This window comes from Abramis brama (genome assembly GCF_963993115.1).
Source record: "Abramis brama genome assembly, chromosome: 18".
Taxonomy (NCBI): Eukaryota; Metazoa; Chordata; class Actinopteri; order Cypriniformes; family Leuciscidae; genus Abramis; species Abramis brama.
This window is the reverse complement of record NC_139980.1, coordinates 4,158,527-4,179,603: the sequence shown is the minus strand read 5'-3', so window position 1 is coordinate 4,179,603 and position 21,077 is coordinate 4,158,527. Positions and strand designations below refer to the sequence as shown.

At 36.9% G+C, this 21,077-nt stretch overlaps 2 protein-coding genes across 2 annotated transcripts; both read left to right on the top strand.

The window, feature by feature from the left end:
• Positions 1-2,113: 2,113 nt before the first annotated feature.
• On the top strand, positions 2,114-10,553 carry drc1 (dynein regulatory complex subunit 1 homolog (Chlamydomonas); the record flags this gene model as incomplete). Its single annotated transcript, XM_084091310.1, has 15 exons — positions 2,114-2,244; positions 2,369-2,453; positions 2,738-2,850; positions 3,001-3,184; positions 3,257-3,394; positions 3,561-3,647; positions 3,782-3,904; positions 4,049-4,188; positions 5,472-5,606; positions 5,689-6,019; positions 9,121-9,210; positions 9,452-9,547; positions 9,639-9,754; positions 9,837-9,989; positions 10,097-10,553. The coding sequence occupies 15 exons, from the start codon at positions 2,114-2,116 to the stop codon at positions 10,311-10,313; spliced, it is 2,139 nt and encodes a 712-aa protein (XP_083947436.1). The 3' UTR covers positions 10,314-10,553.
• Positions 10,554-14,469: 3,916 nt separating this feature from the next.
• kcnf1a (potassium voltage-gated channel, subfamily F, member 1a) lies at positions 14,470-17,517 on the top strand. The gene is made up of 2 exons (XM_084092161.1): positions 14,470-14,605; positions 15,412-17,517. The coding sequence occupies exon 2, from the start codon at positions 15,417-15,419 to the stop codon at positions 16,893-16,895; it is 1,479 nt and encodes a 492-aa protein (XP_083948287.1). The 5' UTR covers positions 14,470-14,605; positions 15,412-15,416; the 3' UTR covers positions 16,896-17,517.
• Positions 17,518-21,077: the final 3,560 nt, after the last annotated feature.

Sequence of the window (21,077 nt, the reverse complement as noted above, 5' to 3'; positions counted from 1 at the left end):
ATGTAATGTATCAGGATTATTTCTGTCTTTAGTTTCTTTGTGTTTTAGGGGCCGTTTAAATGACACCGTTTTCCACTAAAAACTGAAAACTTTATGCGTTTTGGCCATTCATTTACATGACAATAACGTTTTGGGTCTCCGTGTAAACAGGGATTGTGTCTCCGTGTAAACTACAAAAACGTGAATCTGTGAAAATGGTGACAGCATGCACATATGTGTTTAGTCAGTGTTTCTTTACAAAGTGACATTGCCAATTACTGGCCTGGAATGAAAATACACCCTTTTAAATAGTTTTCGCCGATGCTGTGTGTGAATGGGGATCATTTTGATATTGTCATCTGTACAAAGATAAAACTTCTCTGTTTTAGATCGTTTTTGTCATGTAAACGTACACTTTGTTTGGTTTTCCCTGTTCCTGTTTGCCTGTGTTCTGATCTGATCATAGTTTGTTTCCATGGTTTCTTATTAAGTACACACCTGTTCTGTTTCAGTTAATTAGCTTAATTAGAAATAAATGAGTGTATTTAAATCCTGAGCTCTCCTCCGTTCTTTGTCTTGCATTTAAGTTATGTTGGCTGTGTAGTGTTCATTTCTCTTGAGTTCATTAAAAGTATCTTCATCGTGCATTCTGCTCTTTTTATACGTTTATACGCTCACCGTTATAGCCAGAAAGTAACGGTTTGGTATTTCTTTCGTATTTCACAAATTTGATTAAATCAAATTCTTTTTAAAATACACAAATGGCACACAAAAAATATAGAATATATTTAAAATGCAATATATACAGAACTATATATTCAACATTTAAATATTAAGTTTAATAAATTATCAAAAATAACTCATAAAAATATTATATAATTATAAATATTCACAATAATAAAATAAATATTCCTAAATGATGAAAAAATATTAAAAAGTAGGCGTAGGGTGTAGGGGTGTAGAGATTTTTATATATTCTCCCAGATATATTTCTCCCATATTTTTGGAATAGAACATGTTAATTTTTACTCAACTGCACTTGATTTTGTTTGTTTTTGTTGTGCAATGAGAAAATAAAATGGTTTAACAGCTAATTTTAGCATGTGCTGACAATTGTTTTTTTTATTTTTTTTTTTTATTAAATGAAAATAATTACAAACATACAAGGCATTAAACAGTTAAGCATATTCTCATATACTACAGTAAAGACTGAGCAAAATCAGCAATAACAATACAATACAAAACATACCTGAGATTATAGATACAGCTACAAAACAAAACAAAGCAGTAAAAAAAAACACAACAACAACAACAAATGAACAAAACTTACCGGGGCCATTTCAGATTAACTTAAATGTTTCAAGTAAAGAAAATAATTTAAGGGCTTTCTTTTCCTCCACAAGTTTAAGAGATTTACTTAGAAGATTCAGCTCATTCCTCCAATGAGTCAATAGGTTTGGTTTTATAATACCTGCATTTATGAATGAAAAACTTTCCGAATAATAAAAGAGAATTAAGTACAAAGTCCACATTCTTATTTTCATCAAAAACACCAAAAATAATTGTCTTCACAGATAAAGACAGTACAATTTCCTTGGACATAGCGAGCTCTGCATTTCTCTCCAAAAAGATTGGACTGGGTCACAGTAAAAAAAAAAAGGTGTTCTAACGATTCAATGTTTTCTACACAGAAGACACAATTATTTAGATCGAAATTGAATCTCAATCTCAAGAATTCGTTTGTTGGGTAAATTTCATTTAAGATTTTGAAGTTGACTTCTCTTACTTAGTTTAGGTGGGAGTGGAAATGAAATGTAATTTTTCCTTATTTTCTTAATTTTTTCCACTTCAAAGTCCTTAAGTATGTATAATCTTTTTACTGGGTTAGGATAATATTCTTTAATCAGAAGATTCTTAATAACTTTGTTGTTGCATTTAAAATCACAAAAATCCAAACCTTCAATGCAGAACTGTCTAAGGTCAGGGGAGACATGTGCGGACATGTGTTGCAGCCACTTCCGCTGTATCATAGCAACGCGTAAACAATGCTGGCACCATTCACCATTCGTCTTCTCTCTTTCACCCTCTCTTCATGTTTTAATTTCGTTTCTAGTGGTTATTAAAGCAGCTGAACATGCACCAACACGAACTTTTTGCAGGGGATGAGGCAGCCGAACCTGGGCCATCTGTTGAGTCAACAAACCAAGAGGAGAGAATAAAAGCCCGTCGCATCCGCATAGCCGCTCGACATGAGGCCGAAACACGGTAGAAATTCATCTCATTATTCAGTTACTCAACTATTTTCAGTAGTTAGTAATAAACATATACTTATCAGACATTTAAGTAACTTATTCTGGTTTAATGACACATTGTATTCTTTTTTTTGCAGCCAACAGCTTGGTGAAGATTCCCAGGGAAAGTTGGATATTAAAGAAACACGGAAAAGTCAGAAGGAAGTGGAGCAAAGGGAAAGGGTCAATATAACGTTACATATTTAATATAAGGACAAAATAGTATTATATATATTGCAATATTCTGTTTAATGATGGTCTGTTCAGATAATTAGCATTATCATACAAAAATGCAATAGCCTAACTGAGATTATAATTATTAAGAAATATCTTAATAATTAAGAGTATTGTAGATTTGAATTACTGTACTGTACTGTAACTTACTGTAAGTACTGAATATTGTGCACATAGTGTAAGAGGTAAGTTAGATCAGGTTTTCAGGATACTGTCCTCTCCTCTTTTTGCAGCACATGGCAAAATTAAAAAGTGATGGTCTTGAAATGGTGACCAACATTCAGGTAGCAGCAGACGCCAGAGAGTCCGACAGGAGAAAAGAACAAGAGGAGGCATGTCGACTGAGGTACATGCAATTAAACACTTTTTTTGTCTCCATAGACAATATCACTAAAATGTTTTACACTGGGAGAAACAAACAATATGTCAATAAGCCTTTGAAATTGTACCTCTGTGACATTTGTATTCACAATAAAAATCATTTGATTTTGTGAAGGAGAGAAATTTTTGAAAACGAGGCCAAATCCAGTCAGGAAAAGTTTGAGGAGATCACTCGCAAATGGACAGATGCTAAAATGAAACAGACCCCGCTAGATCTGAGAGATGCTCTGAACAACCAGCAACAACTCTGTGAGCAGATTATAGCGGACAAGAATAAACTGATCAGTGAGCTACAGCAGGTGAACACACACACACTTCAACAAATGCATCAAGAAACATACAGACTCAAAATTAAGAGTGTTTGTGTGTAGGAGCTGAAGGCAAGTGATGATCGCTATGTGAAGGACCTGAAAAGACAGGCTAATGACATAGACCTGCTGACTGAGAGGATAGAAGAACAGGCCTCAAGTCTAAAAAAGTCATACCGGGAGGACCTGCAGCTGATTGAGGTGTAGTACTGCCCCCTGCAGGCTGGAGGCCATTTTTGCAGATACAAATCTTTATTTCCATCCTTCATAATTTTCTTCTGATATGTTGAGCAATATACATAATGGAATAAATATGAATGCATACTATTTTCAGTCATATACCATTTCTTTTCTGTGAACATTAAAGAACTCGTTTGATGAGGAGAGGAGAATGTTGTTAACCAAAAACAGGCAGAAATGGGAGCATCAGATGAAGGAACGTAATGAGAAAGAGGTACAGCATGTAACATGTAACACACACATGCACAAGGGAGTAAATCAGGGATCCGTTCTATTGATTGAAACCAATATGAATGTAAATACCTTTGATTGAAACCTTTTAGACAACAGATGCATATTTTTCTGCAGCTGACGAAAATGATGAAAGGTTTAAGTCTCCTTGAGGAGTATGAGGACTTGATGCAGAAACTAAGGGTTCAAACAGCTGAAGAATACAACATAAACAAAATCAGTTGGGATACAAAAGTACAGGTGAATTTGATATGGATTTAATTACAAGAATAACTACGAGAATAAGAATGTTACTGTATACTGCTTAGACGTAACTATACTAGATACAGTAATGCTATAGGTACAAATAAAACACTGATTTTGTGTGTGTCTGTGTGTGTGCAGAATCTAAGGAAGAATCTACAAGAGCTGAAGTGCATCTGCCATGTGAAAGAAGAAACACTTCATTACAAATTTGAGATACTAAAGAAAAGAGAGGAAGAGAACACCATTTTAAAATCCCTATTGAAGAGGAAAATCATTAGGTATTAAAAGTTTTACAGGTTAATCTTAGTACACTTTTTTTAAAAGGGACAGTGACTTTACTGTCACTGTTCACTTTAGTTGTTTTAAAGACATTTACATCGTTGCAAAAAAAAAAAGTATGCCAAATAAATGCTGTTCTATTTTTCAAAGAATCTTAAAAAGTATCATAGTTTAAGCAGCACAACTGTTTTCAACATCGATAATAATAAGAAATGTTTCTTGAGCACCAAGTCAGCATATTAGAATGTTTTCTGAAGGATCATGTGACACTGAACACTGGAACAGTCTGTCTTTTAATTTTAAATTGTAATCAAATGTCAAAATATTACTGATTTCACTGTATTTTTCTAATCCAGACCTAAATCTAAAAGATTAATGGTCTGGCGTCGACTACTGAAAATCGGCCAGCTCGAGGGGCGGCACCAAGCATGCATTTGAAAATCTCACTGCACGCAATTGGATAACACTACGACCAATCACAATAATAAACCCCATACGCTTAGCTACCAGCGGAGCTAACTGGTAGATTAGACTCTTACCGTATCCGGTCGGCAAAACAGCAAAAACGTCCTTCTTGCAAAGGATTCGAGCGGCGTCTTCTGTTCCTGTTTTAGATAAAAAGCCAAGTCTAACTCGTTCATTGTAGCGGCCAAAGCCGTTTCAAACAACTGGTGTTCATCCATAGCCATCTTGCAATGTTTACTAATGACTTCGACGTCACAGCGCTGTCGTCATCTCGCCTCTGCCCCGCCTATATCAGATAACCCGATGTGATTGGTGCAGCTCAGATCGAGGGGCATATTTAATGAGCATCATTACTCGACACCAGAGTAACTCGCTGAGCAAATTCAACTTGTGCTCTCGCGAGAACTCTGGATTACCAGTGTAGTATTTTTCATCAAATAAATGCATCTTTTTTTTAAGTACAGCAAAACCCCATTATCTGCCCATTTAGGTTTCACTGTAATGCCTTACATTCTTGTGCAATAAATAAATGAGCTCAGCAAGAATCATTACCAAATACTTTAAGGTAAAGCAACACTGTAAAAAGTGAAACCCTGATCTAACCCTTTAAAAATGACTTTGCTTATGTAGTAAGGTAGATTCAGTCAAATTTTATTTTATTTTTGACTCGAATAAAACATACCACCCAAAGCATAGGTTACTTCAAAACACTTTTTGATAGAATGAAAAATTAGATCCATAATAACTGTGATTCTGGTCAAGAATAATGATGAGTAGTATTCTTGACTTGTATTTAGAACTTATCTGAATTTTTCAGACTGCAGGATGTTCTTAACAACCTAAAGACTAAATGCGGCAATCAGGAGAAGCAGTCAAAAGCAGAAAACCAATCACTGAGCAACGACTATGCCCGCATCAAACAGCAGTACATAGACATGCAGAAGAAAGCAAGGTGAGCAAACTTACTCACATCATAATCTAGAAACACGTTCGGACAGTCCCTGGACATTCCTTGTGTTTGTGTGTGTGGACAGGCACTTTGCAGCGCTCGATGCCGAGCATTTTGAGAAGCTGTGGTTGATGTATGAAGATGAGGTTAAGGCCCTGGCACACAGGGTGCTAGAGACTGACCAAATTATTCACGAGCAGCAGTTGGGTCTGGCTTGGGTGTCTCCTCTGGTCCCCTTCATGGAGCGCTCCGGCCCGATCAAACAGCAGACCATCAGGGCGGACACACAGACCGCTGCAGATATCCTGCAGGGCGAAACAAGAGGACATTTAGTGGAGGAATCTGAGGGCCTGGAGAACACTGGAGTTAACAGAAGCACAGTGAAGAGAATTCTGGAGCTGCTATGTGATGAAATGGTGAGTGTGTGTTTGTGGCTGATTCTTTAGTTAAGACACTTTTGGCTGTCTTGAAATCTTGAAAAATGTCTGTGTTAAAATATCCTACAATACAGGATCTTATCATGGCCTCAAAGTTGGCATGAAGCACAAGTTCGACAGTCTTGTCTTCCCTATTGTATATATATCAGAGTGAAACTATGGAAGCTTGTTTCCGCCACTGAATAATAAATAAATAATAATAATTGCGACTTTTTATCTCACAATTCTGACTTTTTTTCTCACAATTGCGATATATAGAAATAAAGTCGCAATTCTGAGAAATAAAGTCGCAATTGGGAGATATAATGTCCGAATTGCAAGATATAAAGTCGCAATTGCGTGTTATAAAGTCAGAATTGTGAGATATTATGAAGGACTAAAAATGACAGAACGAAAAATAAATAAATAAATAAAAGTAGAAATAAATAAATAAATGCAGAAATAATAGTGAAAATAAATACAGTTTGGTAGTATAAATGGCTATTTCTGTATTTTTACATGTATTTATTTATTTATTTATGCATTTCTATATGTATTTATACATTTATTTATATATTTATATATTTATATATGTATTTATTTATACATTTATTTATTCCTACATTTATTTATTTCTGTATTTCCACATTTCTACATTTATTTATTTCTGTATTTCCACATTTATTTATTTCTGTATTTCCACATTTCTACATTTATTTTCCCCTGCGCATGTATGCTAAGTTAGCATGTATGCTAACTATTCTGAGGTAAAAAAAAAAAAAAAAAGTCCGTCTTTTTTCCCTTAGAATTGGACTTTATATCTCACAATTTTGAGTTTATATCTCACAATTCTGAGAAAATATGTCAGAATTGCGAGATATAGACTCGCAATTATGTGTTATAAAGTCAGAATCGCGTGATATAAAGTCACAATTGCGAGAAAAAAAGTCTGAATTCTGACTTTATAAGACGCAATTGCGACTTTATTTCACGTAATTCTGACTTTATATCTCGCAATTCTGAGAAATAAAGTCAGAATTGCGAGATGTAAACTCGCAATTGTGAGATAAAAAGTCACAATTATCTTTTAAAATGTTTTATTTTGTGGCGGAAACAAGCTTCCATATGAAACGGCTTCTTGAACAAGAAAAAATGTAGGGCGGGACGTGATTTTGTCCATTGGGAATTGATTGGATTGTTGGATGGTTGTGGTTTGCTATTGCTGTGATGTCATGTGAGTGACAGGTTGCCCCGCCCTCGCACCAGTAAACACGTTATCAGATAAGAAAAGAGATGTTGTTGCAAGAGGGAGGGGAAGTTATTTTTGATTAAAGATTATGCGCATATGAATTAAATATGAAATAATGTTGCCTAAATAATGTGCACGGATAAATCATTCATAATAAATACTGCAATATTCCATAACGAAATAAGAATGATCCATTTTAATTTCATGGTGATTTTGATTTGGTCACCCTCATGTAATTCCAAACCTGTATGACTTTCATTCTTGTATGAAACACAAAAGAAGATATTTTATGTTTAAACATAATGTTATAATATTTATTATGTTTTGTCCATATTGTGAAGTCAATCGGTTCCAATGTTGTTTAAGACTCATGTGTACAAAAGGTTTTAGTTCTTATAGGGATAGTTCACCCAAAAATGAAAGTCCATGAAAGTTAATCAGGGATGGATGCGCTTTGATGGACTTCCAAAGACATAAACCCATTCACTCCCATTATAAAGCTTGGAAGAGCCAGGACAATTTTTAATATAACTCTGATTGTATTCATCTGAAAGAAGAATGTCATATACACCTAAGATGGCTTCAGGGTGAGTAAATCATGGGCTAATTTTCATTTTTGGGTGAACTATCCCTTTAAGGGAAAAAAAATGCTAAGTAGAAACTCCTAATTTTAACAATTAAAAACACTATAAATCTATAATAGAAGGGAAGTAAAAAATTCTGGGGCCGTATTCACAAAGAATTTTAAGGCTAAAAGTAGCTCCAAACTGGCGAATTTAGGAGCAACTCCTAAAAATAATGGGCGTGTCACTCGTAACTTTAGGACTCCTAATTTTTTTGATTAAGAGTAATTCACGAAGCATTTTAGCCCTAAAAGTAGCACCTAAGCCTGGGACAGCTTAAAAGAAGTCGAGAGGACTCCTAACTCACTAAGACCTATTCACAAACCGCTTTTTGTGGCATTTCACGTCGCGATGTTTTGAAAGGCGTATACGGCGGCTACAGGAGCTTACGATCGCGAGGGAACAATTTTGCATTGTAGGCATAACTAGGGATGCAATAACGCCACCAACAACAACCAAAACTAGGCTACTCATTGCATGTAAACTAATTGTAACGTTTCATTGTGAATCAAATTAAAATGTTCTTCTCTTTGCAAATGTAGGCAGAGGCATATAGTGACAGATTAATTCAATAATGTTGCAAAGATATTGCATCAATCCATATGTTTCATTAGGCTACTAGGCTATTTGTTTTGCCTTACTCTTTATTCATTTAGGCTATTTATTCAGTTATTCATCATCTTCCGTCCTTCGCACTACTTGTGTAGCGCACGCATTCTCAGACCTGTCACCTGTCACTCATCATCATCATTCCCGCGTTACAATCATCAGCCAATCAAGGTGGTCACTTCAGTCAAGCTCGTGCATGAGTAATGACGTCATCAATAGCAACGAAGACTCACTCTTAGTTTAGGAGTTGTCATTTTTCTTTACTAAGAGTAGGTCTGAAAGGCGTTGTGAATAACTTTTAAGAGAAAACTCCTAGCTAAAATCTTTTAGTGCGATTTAGGAGTAGTGGTAAGATAAAATGCTTTGTGAATACGGCCCCTGGTAAGGAACAGGCCCAAAATAGAGAAATTCTTGTTGATTTAACTTTTCAACTCTTAAAAGTTAAGAAAAATAAGTAAGGAGACATCATAAATGATTTAAAGTGATTATAATCTATCCTTTAAAACTACAACAAACATGTTTTTCTTTTCAAAATCCTCTATTTCAAAAATCACCATTGTATGCATGCGTTTTTATTTATAAACTATTGCGATATCTTATCATTTCTCTTTTTCTCTCAGGGGTTTCTCGTAGAGAGTAAACTGCTAAAGCTGTTGTCTCATCTGGAGAAGAATGAACAGTCCCTTATAAAGCTAGATGCCATTTTCTCAGTAAGTACAATTATACCTGTAATAAATTATTTTAATTTAGTTATATTAACATAATCTTATTTAAAATGCAAAAAATAATAATAATCACAAAATCAAACTAACACTAAATTTGTGAGCAGCAGAAGTACCAGAGGTACATCAGCTTAGATAGGACGGCCTTCGAATGGAGGCCTTGGAGTGAAAAAAGAGTTAGACAAAAAAAACAGTCTAAGTTGATTTCTTCTGTCTTTTATGCACACAGGCAATAGGGATTGAGAGTGAGGTGGATGTGTATAAAATGGCCGAGTTCTTTATGAATTACAAACAACATGGCGGAGAGCAGAGGGAACAGATGGAGGTAAAAGTGGATCCCGTCACCTGAGTTCAACCTCTCACTGTGCCAGAAACAAACCTAAATATGTTCCACTTCTCTTTTGTCTTTTTGTTAGGAAGAGGAGACAACCAGTGAGCAGGGAGAATCAGTTGAAGAACCCTCTGACCTCATCCATCCTAATGACCTACTAGTGGCTCTGAAAGACTTTACTGCGCAACACTGCAGACCATAGTCAGTGCACTTGCATTTCAAACCTAAAAGTTTCTGTCATCACACGTTCCCTGAAATCTGCTGTATGCTATTATGTGTCCAGTGATGTCCAGGCCTCGCAGGAGAGCAGTGTTTTGGGTTTGGAAATGAGAGATGACTCAGAGGATGAAGCATACTGGGAAAGCACAGCTAATGTCATGCCAGAGTCCAAACTCAAGCTCTGGAGTGCTATAGATACAGCTCTCAACAAGTACCAGTAAGTGTGCATTTCATAGTCAATCATTACAGCATATAGCACCCAAATCAAAACCTTGAATTGGACTTAAACCTGTATTAATAATAAGGATGTTTTATCCTCATCAGCACTACACTGACTGTAAGGGCTGAGCTTCTGGTGGAAACACAGGATATACAACAACAGAATACTGAGCTCACACAGCTCCTGCATCTTTATACGTCCTCCAAGGTGACTGAGTGTTACATGATGTTAAGTTTCAGTTTGGCTGTTAGCTTCAAATCATCTAACTTGATTTCTCCTGATAGGCTAGTGCTGAGACAGAGACCCAGACCACCAGAATGAGGCAGTTCCCCATGTGATATAACTTGAGCTTGAACATTTAAATTGTAGTGTTGAAATGCATATTTTCCATCAGATGCAAATAGGGTGGTTTTTTTTTGTTTTTTTACACTGATTTTTTCCCCCGAGGTATGAGTAAGAAATAAATAATTTTCAACACAAGAATCTGTAGACGTTTATTTTGAGACATGAATTGATTACATGAATTTTTCTGTGATTCCAGTGGAATAATTTGTATAATTTTACATTTTGTGTTATAGCAACTAAATGTGCAAATGTTCGTTTTATTTTGTTTTTATTTCTTTAATAACACATTGGCTGATGCATCCTGTGCTTGCTAAATTTATCTAAATATTTTACAATTTTAAAGTAAATGAACATTGTTCTTGAGGGGGTCATCTTCACACATCTTTCTACACATTACCCTATATGTTTTATATGAAACTTGGATTTCTAAAGACGCGAGCGCAACAGCGCTGTAGAAATGTTGAAAAGCAGCACAGCATCGATATCTTTGACACTTTTTGAGACTTCTCAGATAACATAAGTAAGTTTTATCATAACTGCCTTTATATGTGAACATTCACATTCAGAAAAGCTATCAAAGTTTTTATCTGAAAAGATTGCCTTCAGTATTGTTCATTAATGTCAACTTGACATTAGTCAAAAGTAGCCTATTGTTCATTAATGACAGGTTCACATGGGTTTGAAACATTAGCCTATACATTTTAAAGGGGTTTTTTTCTTATTTTTTTTGCCTAAACAATAGCTCTGATATATTTTTTAAATGTTTTGTTCCATTTTTGCCTAAATAATTTTGTACTTCATAATCGTTTCATGGTTTAAATTTAGCTGGTAAAATCAAAAATACACCTAACGTTACACTGAAAAATATCCACTAATTTTTATTAGTCACTGGCATGTTGCTTTTCATAACCTACAGTTCTGTCATTTTGTTTTAACTCTGGATTATCAGCTGAAATGTGGACATTCGGTGGTGTCAAGCACATTCTCTACAGGGACATGCTGAACTGATATCCCGAGACGCGTTTGGCTGAGCTCGTGAACCGAGCCACGGATTCAACATTGCGTTTTATGATTTCCTTCATGAATATAATAGACTTTCTAACCATCATGCCTTTTTACTTAGTGTTGATTCTGGACACTGCCATGATGGAGCTGGGCAATGTTCAGCAGGCAGCGCGGGTGTTGCGCGTCATGCGTATTGTGCGCGTCTTCAAACTTCATCGGGTCTGCGAACTCTCGCAATAGCGCTTAAAGGCAGACTGATAGAGATGAGTCTGCTTCTCGTATACATGAGCGTGGGAGTTTTTCTGTTCTCGGCGTTGGGATACACAATAGGAGAGCCACCCAGATCCCACTGTCCTTCTGGTGGGCGGTAAATTCCATGTCCACAGTGGGTTATGGAGACATTTACCCTAAAACCACACTAGGCAAGTGTATCGCCGCTTCAGAAATGACATCACAGGCTTCTAGCAACCATTCGGTGTGAGATAGAGCTGGGCCCGTATCCCTAAAGATTCTGAGAATCCTCTCAGAGAGCTCCTAACTTAACCTAAAAATTCCTTGCCAGGAGTTTTAGCTTAGAAGTGATTCCAGAACATTTTCAGTGAACTCTGAGCAAGGAATGGATGGAAAATCCTATCTTAGTGAGGAGGTGTGGTTGACCCCGTTGTTAGGTACGAGTCATCATTTCAAAAGCCGTGATTGGTTGATCCTACAAGTTTGATGAAAATGAACTTTTGGTGATAATGAGCAAAGGATGTACCCTCAAATCAATAAACATAATTATACACTCTAATCTTATGCAGACTGTAATTGTAAATAATATTTCACATTCAAGAAAATATCTGGAAAATGAATAGTAAGCTGTAGGGGTTATAGCCTAACATTAGAATCTAAAATATGTGAAAACTTAAGCTCATTACACCCTGTTCAAATAATGATTCGTGTCTTATTTGCTCATATTAATATCCTAGCTGGCATATTTTGTACTTTCACTCACATATGGACCCCATTGAAAACAAGATGGCCTATCTCAAGGGGCTGTCCTTAATGAAGTAGAAATTGCAACGTTACAACTCAGTGTGGTCTTAACGAGGGTAACACGGCTCAGTCCAATCTGTAGCGTCTCAATAATTCCCTGTCATCCAGTGTTTGCAGGACATCTCTCCTGCCTCCTCTGTTGGCCATTTTGTGCAGCTGCTTAGGGGAACTCCTAAGCCACTAAAAGTCCTCTTCCCTGCTCTTAGCAGATCTCGCCTTAGGAGCCCTTTTAAGCGCTAGGAATCTTGAGGAATAGCTTTTATATTAACTGGGATATTCGTGTCACTTTTAGGGGAAATTCTAAGAAAACGTCATGACTCTGAGAATTTTCTTAGAATTTGGCCGCTAGGAGCCACTTTTTGCACAAAAATTCTTTAGGGATACGGGCCCTGGTGTGTCCGCGCAACGAAGTAACAGATGTATCCTTGTTACTCGGTGATACAGCAGACCAATCTAAAAATGCAAGAACAAGAGAGTGATTCTTTATCAACTTCAAAATAATAAACTAGCTTAGGAAATAAAACTGATCAATATAGACAGTTCACGGTGAGTTCAGCCTGATCTATATCTATGTATGTATTGTATGTATGTATGTATGTATCTGTCTATCTACCAAATTATTCAGTGGCTAAAGTGATCCATCTTTTGTTTGAAATCACTTTGACAACAAGTGCATATTTTTCTCCAGCTGAAGAACATGACGCAGGGTTTACTGTAATAATTTAAAAACCTATCCTATTTGTTATCCATACTAAAATGATATATTCTAAACACTGCAGTTAAAATTTTATGTTGACGTTTTGGGATGAAATAAAACATTTTAACACTGGACAAACATTTGAGCAGCGTATGGACTGCAAAAGCTAGTCAGTCTTTTCCCAATTTTATCACGTGGCACAACTTGCTGCCTTGCAGTGTCAACTTTTCGAAACTAGAGGGAGATATTTTAACATAAGATCGAGGTGAAGTGTGCGTATACAACTGGGGGAATGCTGTTGACACAAAGGACAAGCAGAAATTTCTAAAATATTTTCTAGCGTGCACTTATTTGTATTGAGTGGAGAAAGCAGTGTTTTACACAAGAAAATATTACTTGTTGGGGAATTAACATTTCTCTCAAATCAAAATAGTATATAAAACAAATTTATAAGTGCAAAAAGTTTAACAAAGTGTAAATGCCATAAGATGTCGAAGACCTAGTATATTGAAATGTCGGAGCAGGATTTGAGCGAACGCCGTCTTACCAGTGAGCGTGTGGGGGGAGAGGTGTTCGCCTGTAAATGCCTGTTTGAGGTCTCTGTGAAAGTTTTAAAGCAGTCTTTTAGTGCCGCTTTCAGAGCGGTCTCGTCCGTAACGGAGAACTGTCACGTCCGTAACATTGTTTTTTTCCTCATTAATGCGAACACGAAAAAAAAAAAAAAAAAATAGCCTATTTTATGTTCTGTGGAGAGCCAACCCTTATTTATCCGGTGGGTAGCCAAGTATTACTTTTGGTTTGCGCAGTGTTTCACAGAATTACTAAAAAATATTTTGCCACCTAAAAGTTAAATATTTTTTGTGTCACGTCCGTTACGGTGTATTGTGTAGCCTACGTGTGTATTTTCCTCATATTAAATATAAAACGCATGTGTAGACTGATATTTTTCTAATGTCTGGACTCCTTTATTGAGGGAGTATGGATATAAATAGACGTTTCAGTATATTGGTATTAAATGCATTTTCTGAGAATTTATATTTCAAGTTTTGACTGCAAAAGTCACGTCCATAACGCTGGAATTGCCGAATAGTAGGCCTAATTTAAAGATGTGGTAGCATTGGATCTGGACGGGAGGGATAACTCTGGGAGTTGGAAGGGGTGTGTCGTGTGTGCCTTCTCACACCGCGACACAGGTTCGTGGATCTGAGTGTCGCGATTTCGTTTTCATATCGCATATACAGCCCTAGTTATAGCCTAACCACTTTAAGAGAGTGTATGCCTATGTTTTATGACTGCATGCAGGCTTTTCAGGTCCTTCAATCAGAAATATGTGTGTGATTCTCTCCACCCCTCCCATCACGTCTGCTCTGCTCTGCGCGCGCACACACACACACACACACACACACCTTAGTTTTGCTCCTCTCACCAATCATGTTGCGATCTTTCGGATTTATTCAGCTCTACACACGGACATGCAGTTGAAGTCAGAAGCTTTTTGAGACTTTCTTCACAGCTTTTGCCCCAAATATAAGTAAGTTTAATAACAACCGAACCTTTACGTTAGAACATAATTTATAAAGTGGAGCGCGCTAGACCTTATTAATGCGAAAAACACGATTTTTTTTTTCAGGCTCAATCATTACAGGCTAATGATTTAAATATATTTGAATAATGTATTGAATTCTTTTATAAAACATCCATTTTACAACATTTTTAAATAAAAACTATTTCATCTTAAAGTGTGCAAAATTAGTTTCTGTCCTCTTTCTTGGCTATTTACATTTTGGTAGCCTACGGGGAAACCGGGACTAGTTGGAAGTTGTCGCGGCTGTAATGATAATCGTATTTTTGACTGGATAATCAAGGAATAGGGTGAATTCAGGGTGAGTGGGATACTTCTTGCCAATGAGATGACTTGGAAAGTGTCCCAATCAACCTGAAATATACACCCCTATTTTCAAGTGAAAACAACTTCTCTCGGGTAGGCTATAATTTCCCATAGCCTACTTGTCAGATCGGGGCAAGCTGTCATTTGAATTTTAAAAGTTATAGCCTACATTTATACAACATATGATTTACTATATATATATATACATACATACATATATATATATATATATATATATATATATATATATATATATATATATATATATATATATATATATATATATGTTTTACCCATACAATTATTTGATATTTAAGTTTACTTTTTGTTTTGTTGTCTTATAAATTTGAATGGCAAGTTTCATTCTGAATGGACATGTTACTTTTTATAACTTAGGTCCTCTACATTAAAAATGGTTCTTTTTTGTTTTGTTTAAAACGGGATTGTAGATGACATGTGGGAGTTCTCACGGACTCGTTACGCGGACTGTAACGGCTCAGAGGCGAGCGAGGAGACGGAGATTGCTGTGAACATCGGTGGTGTCAAGCACTTTCTCTATGGAGACGTGCTAAACCGATATCCCGAGACGCGTTTGGCTCAGCTGGCGAACCGAGCCACGGATTCCACACGAGAAGATCTTTCTGCTCTCTGCGATGACTACGACGACTTAAAGCGAGAGTTTTACTTCGATAGAGACCCAGATGCTTTTAAATGCATCCTAGAGCTGTACTACTACGGAGAGATTCACATGAAGCGAGGAATCTGTCCCATGTGCTTCATGAGAGAGATGGACTATTGGGTGATCGACACGGAGTATCTGGATGAATGCTGCATAAGTAGTTTAAATGAGGTGGAGACTGAGCTGGCGGAAATAGCAGAGAAGGTCAAGACTATCCTGGACGACCTGGATGGTGATGCAACGGTCACTAGAGGCCAGAGGTGCCAAGCGTTCCTGTGGAAGCTCATGGAGAAACCAGAGTCATCTTTAGCAGCGCGCGTAATCGCTGTTGTGTCGTTCGCCTTCATCCTGCTCTCCTCAGTGGTCATGTGTGTTAGCACCATCCCGGAGCTGCAAGTGCAAGATGTCGAGGGAAACCTGGTGGAAAACCCGACCTTTGAGTCCATCGAGACGGCTTGCATCATCTGGTTCACCGTGGAATATATTTTGCGCCTCGTGTCCTCTTCGAACAAATTGCAGTTTGTGTTTTCCTTTATGAATATAGTAGATATTCTAGCTATCATGCCTTTTTACGTAGTTTTGATTCTTACGCATTTGGGCACTGCTATGATGGAGCTTGCCAACGTCCAGCAGGCAGTGCAGGCGTTGCGCATCATGCGCATTGCGCGCATCTTCAAACTTGCGCGCCATTCATCCGGTCTGCAAACTCTCACCTTCGCGCTCAAAAGCAGCTTGAAAGAGCTGGGTCTGCTGCTCATGTACATGAGCGTGGGGATTTTCCTGTTCTCTGCACTGGGATACACAATGGAGCAGAGCCACCCAGAGACCATGTTCACCAGCATTCCACAGTCCTTCTGGTGGGCCATCATTACTATGACTACTGTGGGGTATGGAGACATCTACCCTAAAACCACACTGGGCAGGTGTAACGCCGCTGTCAGTTTTCTGTGTGGCGTAATAGCCATCGCGTTGCCAATCCACCCAATTATTAACAACTTCGTCATTGTTTACAGTAAGCAGCGCGTACTTGAAACCGCTGCCAAACATGAGATCGAACTCATGGCGTTACGCGCGAAGGAGGAAGCGCAGGAGTGTTCGGACTCGGAGGCTGGAAAAATGGCTTCGACTGACAACAGCTCGGTGTGTAACAGTGCTGCTATGAGCGCCTCACAAAGTGACACATATATCCCCTTACTTGGTGAAACAGCAACTGTGTCCGAAGTCCAACCTGCCCACAAACGCAAGAAAAAGTAGATCAATCAATATGAACTGAGTTCGCTGTGATTACAGCCTGGAAACGGGCTAAGCTCGATATCTATCTATCTATCTATCTATCTATCTATCTATCTATCTATCTATCTATCTATCTATCTATCTATCTGTCTATCTATCTATCTATCTATCTATCTATCCTGTAGGCTATAACCTCCAACTCCAAGTCTCTGTTCAGAAAATAATCAAATAAATGAGTAGTTACTAATGGTAAATACAACTTATTTATTCATTCATTAACATTAAAGGAACATTAAAGTAAAACAATGCAGAAGTAAATGAAAAGGATTGAACATAATTGTAAATAACATATAATTCAAACTAAAACGGTTTGCCAAAAAAGAGCAAAAATCATCAATAATTTCAATCTTATTACTGTAACATCAAAAGATTAAAGACTCTTTGTCTCTGGCAATATCTTACAGTAATATCCGACTGGTCTTTTAACTGAACAAGCCTTAAGGAAGAAAAACGATTATGACTTTAAAATGCAATTAGTGTACTCTGAGGCATTAAACAACAATCACATTTGTTTAAATTTTTGTGACATCATAAACATCACACATGTTTTAATGGTCTTCAAAATAAAATGATTATCTGATTTACTTTTCTTTCCACATCAAACCATTCTCCTCAGCAAGGTTGTACTTATTTGTACTTACAGTTTTTCTCAGTCGCTTTGGTGCATTTCTCACATCACTATTTACATTTGCACAACAGTTAGTTCAACCTCCACAACATTTAGTCATTTGTGCACATCACAGTAGCAGTTTCTCATTCCTTCCAACAAATTGCAAATGCTTTTGGACATGCATCTATTGCTTTCATACAACTCTCTGCTGTTTTATAACATTATCATTTGCTTATGTCATGTCAGTCAAAATTAACTATACTTGTGAATGCTGAATAGGCATTCCATATAAAACTAATAGTCCTCATTTCATTGCTTGAGGCATTACATACAAAAATGTTGAACTAGTTGTCAAAATCTGTCAAGCAAATTTTACACAGTTTTTAAAATCTTTTTTTTCCTGAAAATGTCTCCTAAATTGAACAGTTTCTCTCAGGTGAATCTCAGTCTCAATCTTTCACTGATGAGGAACGTCTGGATGTGCATGAATGATTACAGTCCAATATGTACTGCAGTATTGTTTACAGTGAAAGGGAGTTTATGTTTGTTGTAAATAAGGGTGTATTTTTTCTTTTGCACAATGCTGTGAACAAATTAGAATTGCAAAGAGCATATGCAGTAAAAATGTGAAACATACATATTCAGTGTCTTGTACTCAGTTACCTCACTAAATACAGTAATGTGTAACTTTACTGTATTTTCCAAATGGCTGTGCAAATAGTATATAGTGCTGTCTTGAGCATTTTCAGGTAGTGTCACCAAGATCTGACGTTTTTGCATTGGAAAACATTTACAGAGTAAACTGTCATAATGAAAACATGACAAAGCCATTTGACTATCTTGTTCATAAACAATGGTGTCAGGACTTTTCATCTTGATGACACTGACACTTTCATTGACATGAATACTTGCTTTTGAGGAATGAGCTCTCCATTTTGAGCAAGTGACACGCTTTTGCAGGTTATCAACTAGGTTTTGCAGTTTGTACTAATTGTTTTGAGAACTGCATTAACTGTTGTGCAAATGTAAATAGTGATGTGAGAAATGCACCAAAGCGACTGAGAAAAACTGTAAAAAAATGTGTAAAATTTGCTTGACAGATTTTGACAACTAGTTCAACATTTTTGTATGTAATGCCTCAAGCAATGAAATGAGGACTATTAGTTTTATATGGAATGACAATTCAGCATTCACAAGTATAGTTCATTTTGACTGACACGACATAAGCAAATGATAATGTTATGAAACAGCAGAGAGTTGTATGAAAGCAATTGATGCATGTCCAAAAGCATTTGCAATTTGTTGGAAGGAATGAGAAACTGCTACTATGATGTGCACAAATGACTAAATGTTGTGGAGGTTGAACTAACTGTTGTGCAAATGTAAATAGTGATGTGAGAAACGCACCAAAGCGACTGAGAAAAACTGTAACATCAAAAGATTAAAGACTCTTTGTCTCTGGCAATATCTTACAGTAATATCCGACTGGTCTTTTAACTGAACAAGCCTGAAGGAAGAAAAACGACTATGACTTTAAAATGCAATTAGTGTACTTTGAGGCATTAAACAACAATCACATTTGTTAAAATTTTTGTAACATCATAAACATCACACATGTTTTAATGGTCTTCAAAATAAAATGATTATCTGATTTACTTTTCTTTCCACATCAAACCATTCTCCTCAGCGAGGTTGTACTTATTTGTACTTAATGCCATTTGGCATTAAACAACATCAACTGATTGTTTAAATTATTATTATTGCTATTATTATTTAGCTTGACCAATGGCAATAGTTCAAAACTAAAGCAAAACCAGCAAACGATATATGTGTTTTTACTGTGGTGACTGAATGTGCATGCTACTATGCTAGTTTATGTCTAAAACCTAGTAGTAGCTATTACAATTTGATTTTTCAAATACATCAACTTTTTTAAAGGGGTGGTTGATTATGATTTCACTTTTCTAACTTTAGTTAGTGTGTAATGTTGCTGTTTGAGCATAAACAACATCTGCAAAGTTATGTCGCTCAAAGTTCAAATCAAAGGGAGATATTTGCTTTTAAAGAAATTGTTTTTAAGGACTACAACAAACGGCTGGTAGAGACTACGCGACATTCCTCCCGGGTTAGTGACATCACCAACCCTAACATTTGCATAAACCCCGCCCCCGGAACACATAGTCCATGTTGAGAAGAGGAAAAGTTGTTGTAGTAGAGCACATTCGTGAGTTTTGAAGCTCTGCCCTCTGTCCCGGGAGCAGCAGCTCATTTGCATTTAAAGGGACACACACAAAACGATGCATTTTTACTGACCCTTCAAAAAGGGTAAATTTTAACATGCTGTAAAAAAATGATCTGTGGGGTATTTTGAGCTTAAACTTCACATACACACTCTGGGGACAACAGAGACTTATTTTACATATTGTAAAAAGGGGCATTAAACCACCCCTTTAAATAGTTCACTCTGATCCTGTCCTGTACAGGTATACATCTATGAACTTACCTGTAGTTTTTCTCTCCCTAGATGTTTTTTTTATCTAACTTGCCCATTAAACAATAGTGTGAACCACCATCCCTCTCTCAGTGGGAGTTTGAAAGATGTGTCACTAGAGGGTTTGAATTTTGCCTCGGGGTGTTAGCCACTCATTTGTTGGCCCCTGGAAGAGATGGACGGACATAGATGTGGGTGTGTTCTGTGTTAGTGTGTGGGTGTTATTCATTCTGTCTGAGTGAATAATGCATTGAATGTGTTTTTGCCCACATGAAAAAGCTTTTGTGTTTGTGTGTGTAGGCCTACTGATGGCTGGACACTGAGATATGGCTTAGATCTGGCATGTGGGTGGAGAAAAAAAGAGCAGCCGGTCCTAATAGCCAGTAATCACAGACCCCACCAGCACAACTAAATCATCTTCACACAACACGGTATTGCTAAAATGAGGAATACAGGCCGCATAGCAGTGTCTACAATGTAAAATAACAGCGAAATGCACCTCTATAATTCTCAAACACTGTGTTGTTGTCCCGTTGAGCACAGAATATGTTCCATGCAGCTGACGGCATCCAAAATCTCAATTGCACATGGATCAGTATTGAGTTACACACTATATTGTAACCCGAGCACATAGTCAGCCCACCTCCCACATCAGGCACATTTTGGAATCTTAAAGCCCACCACTTGTCAGCTTCTAAAAATAAGTTTCCCTTTTAGAAGTTCTAAGAGGTAAAAATCAACCATTACACACAAACTACTACAACTTACACAAAAAGTAAAAAAAAAAAAATGCATTGTCAATTTCCTACCAAACATCTAGTTTTCAAAGGTCATTGTGCTTGACCTTTAGAAAGTTTGTGGAAGTACAAGTTATTATTTTTAAAAGACAAACAGGTGTGAGCTAATCATTATTCGTAGTTTATGCGCAGCCCCTCCCTGAGGAGGATGGAATGTAAATAACTGGAATCTAATAAAAAAAGAAATATAACTGTTTAAATTTGCAGATCCACCTAGGGTTAATGTACCAAAAGACATGCTGTGA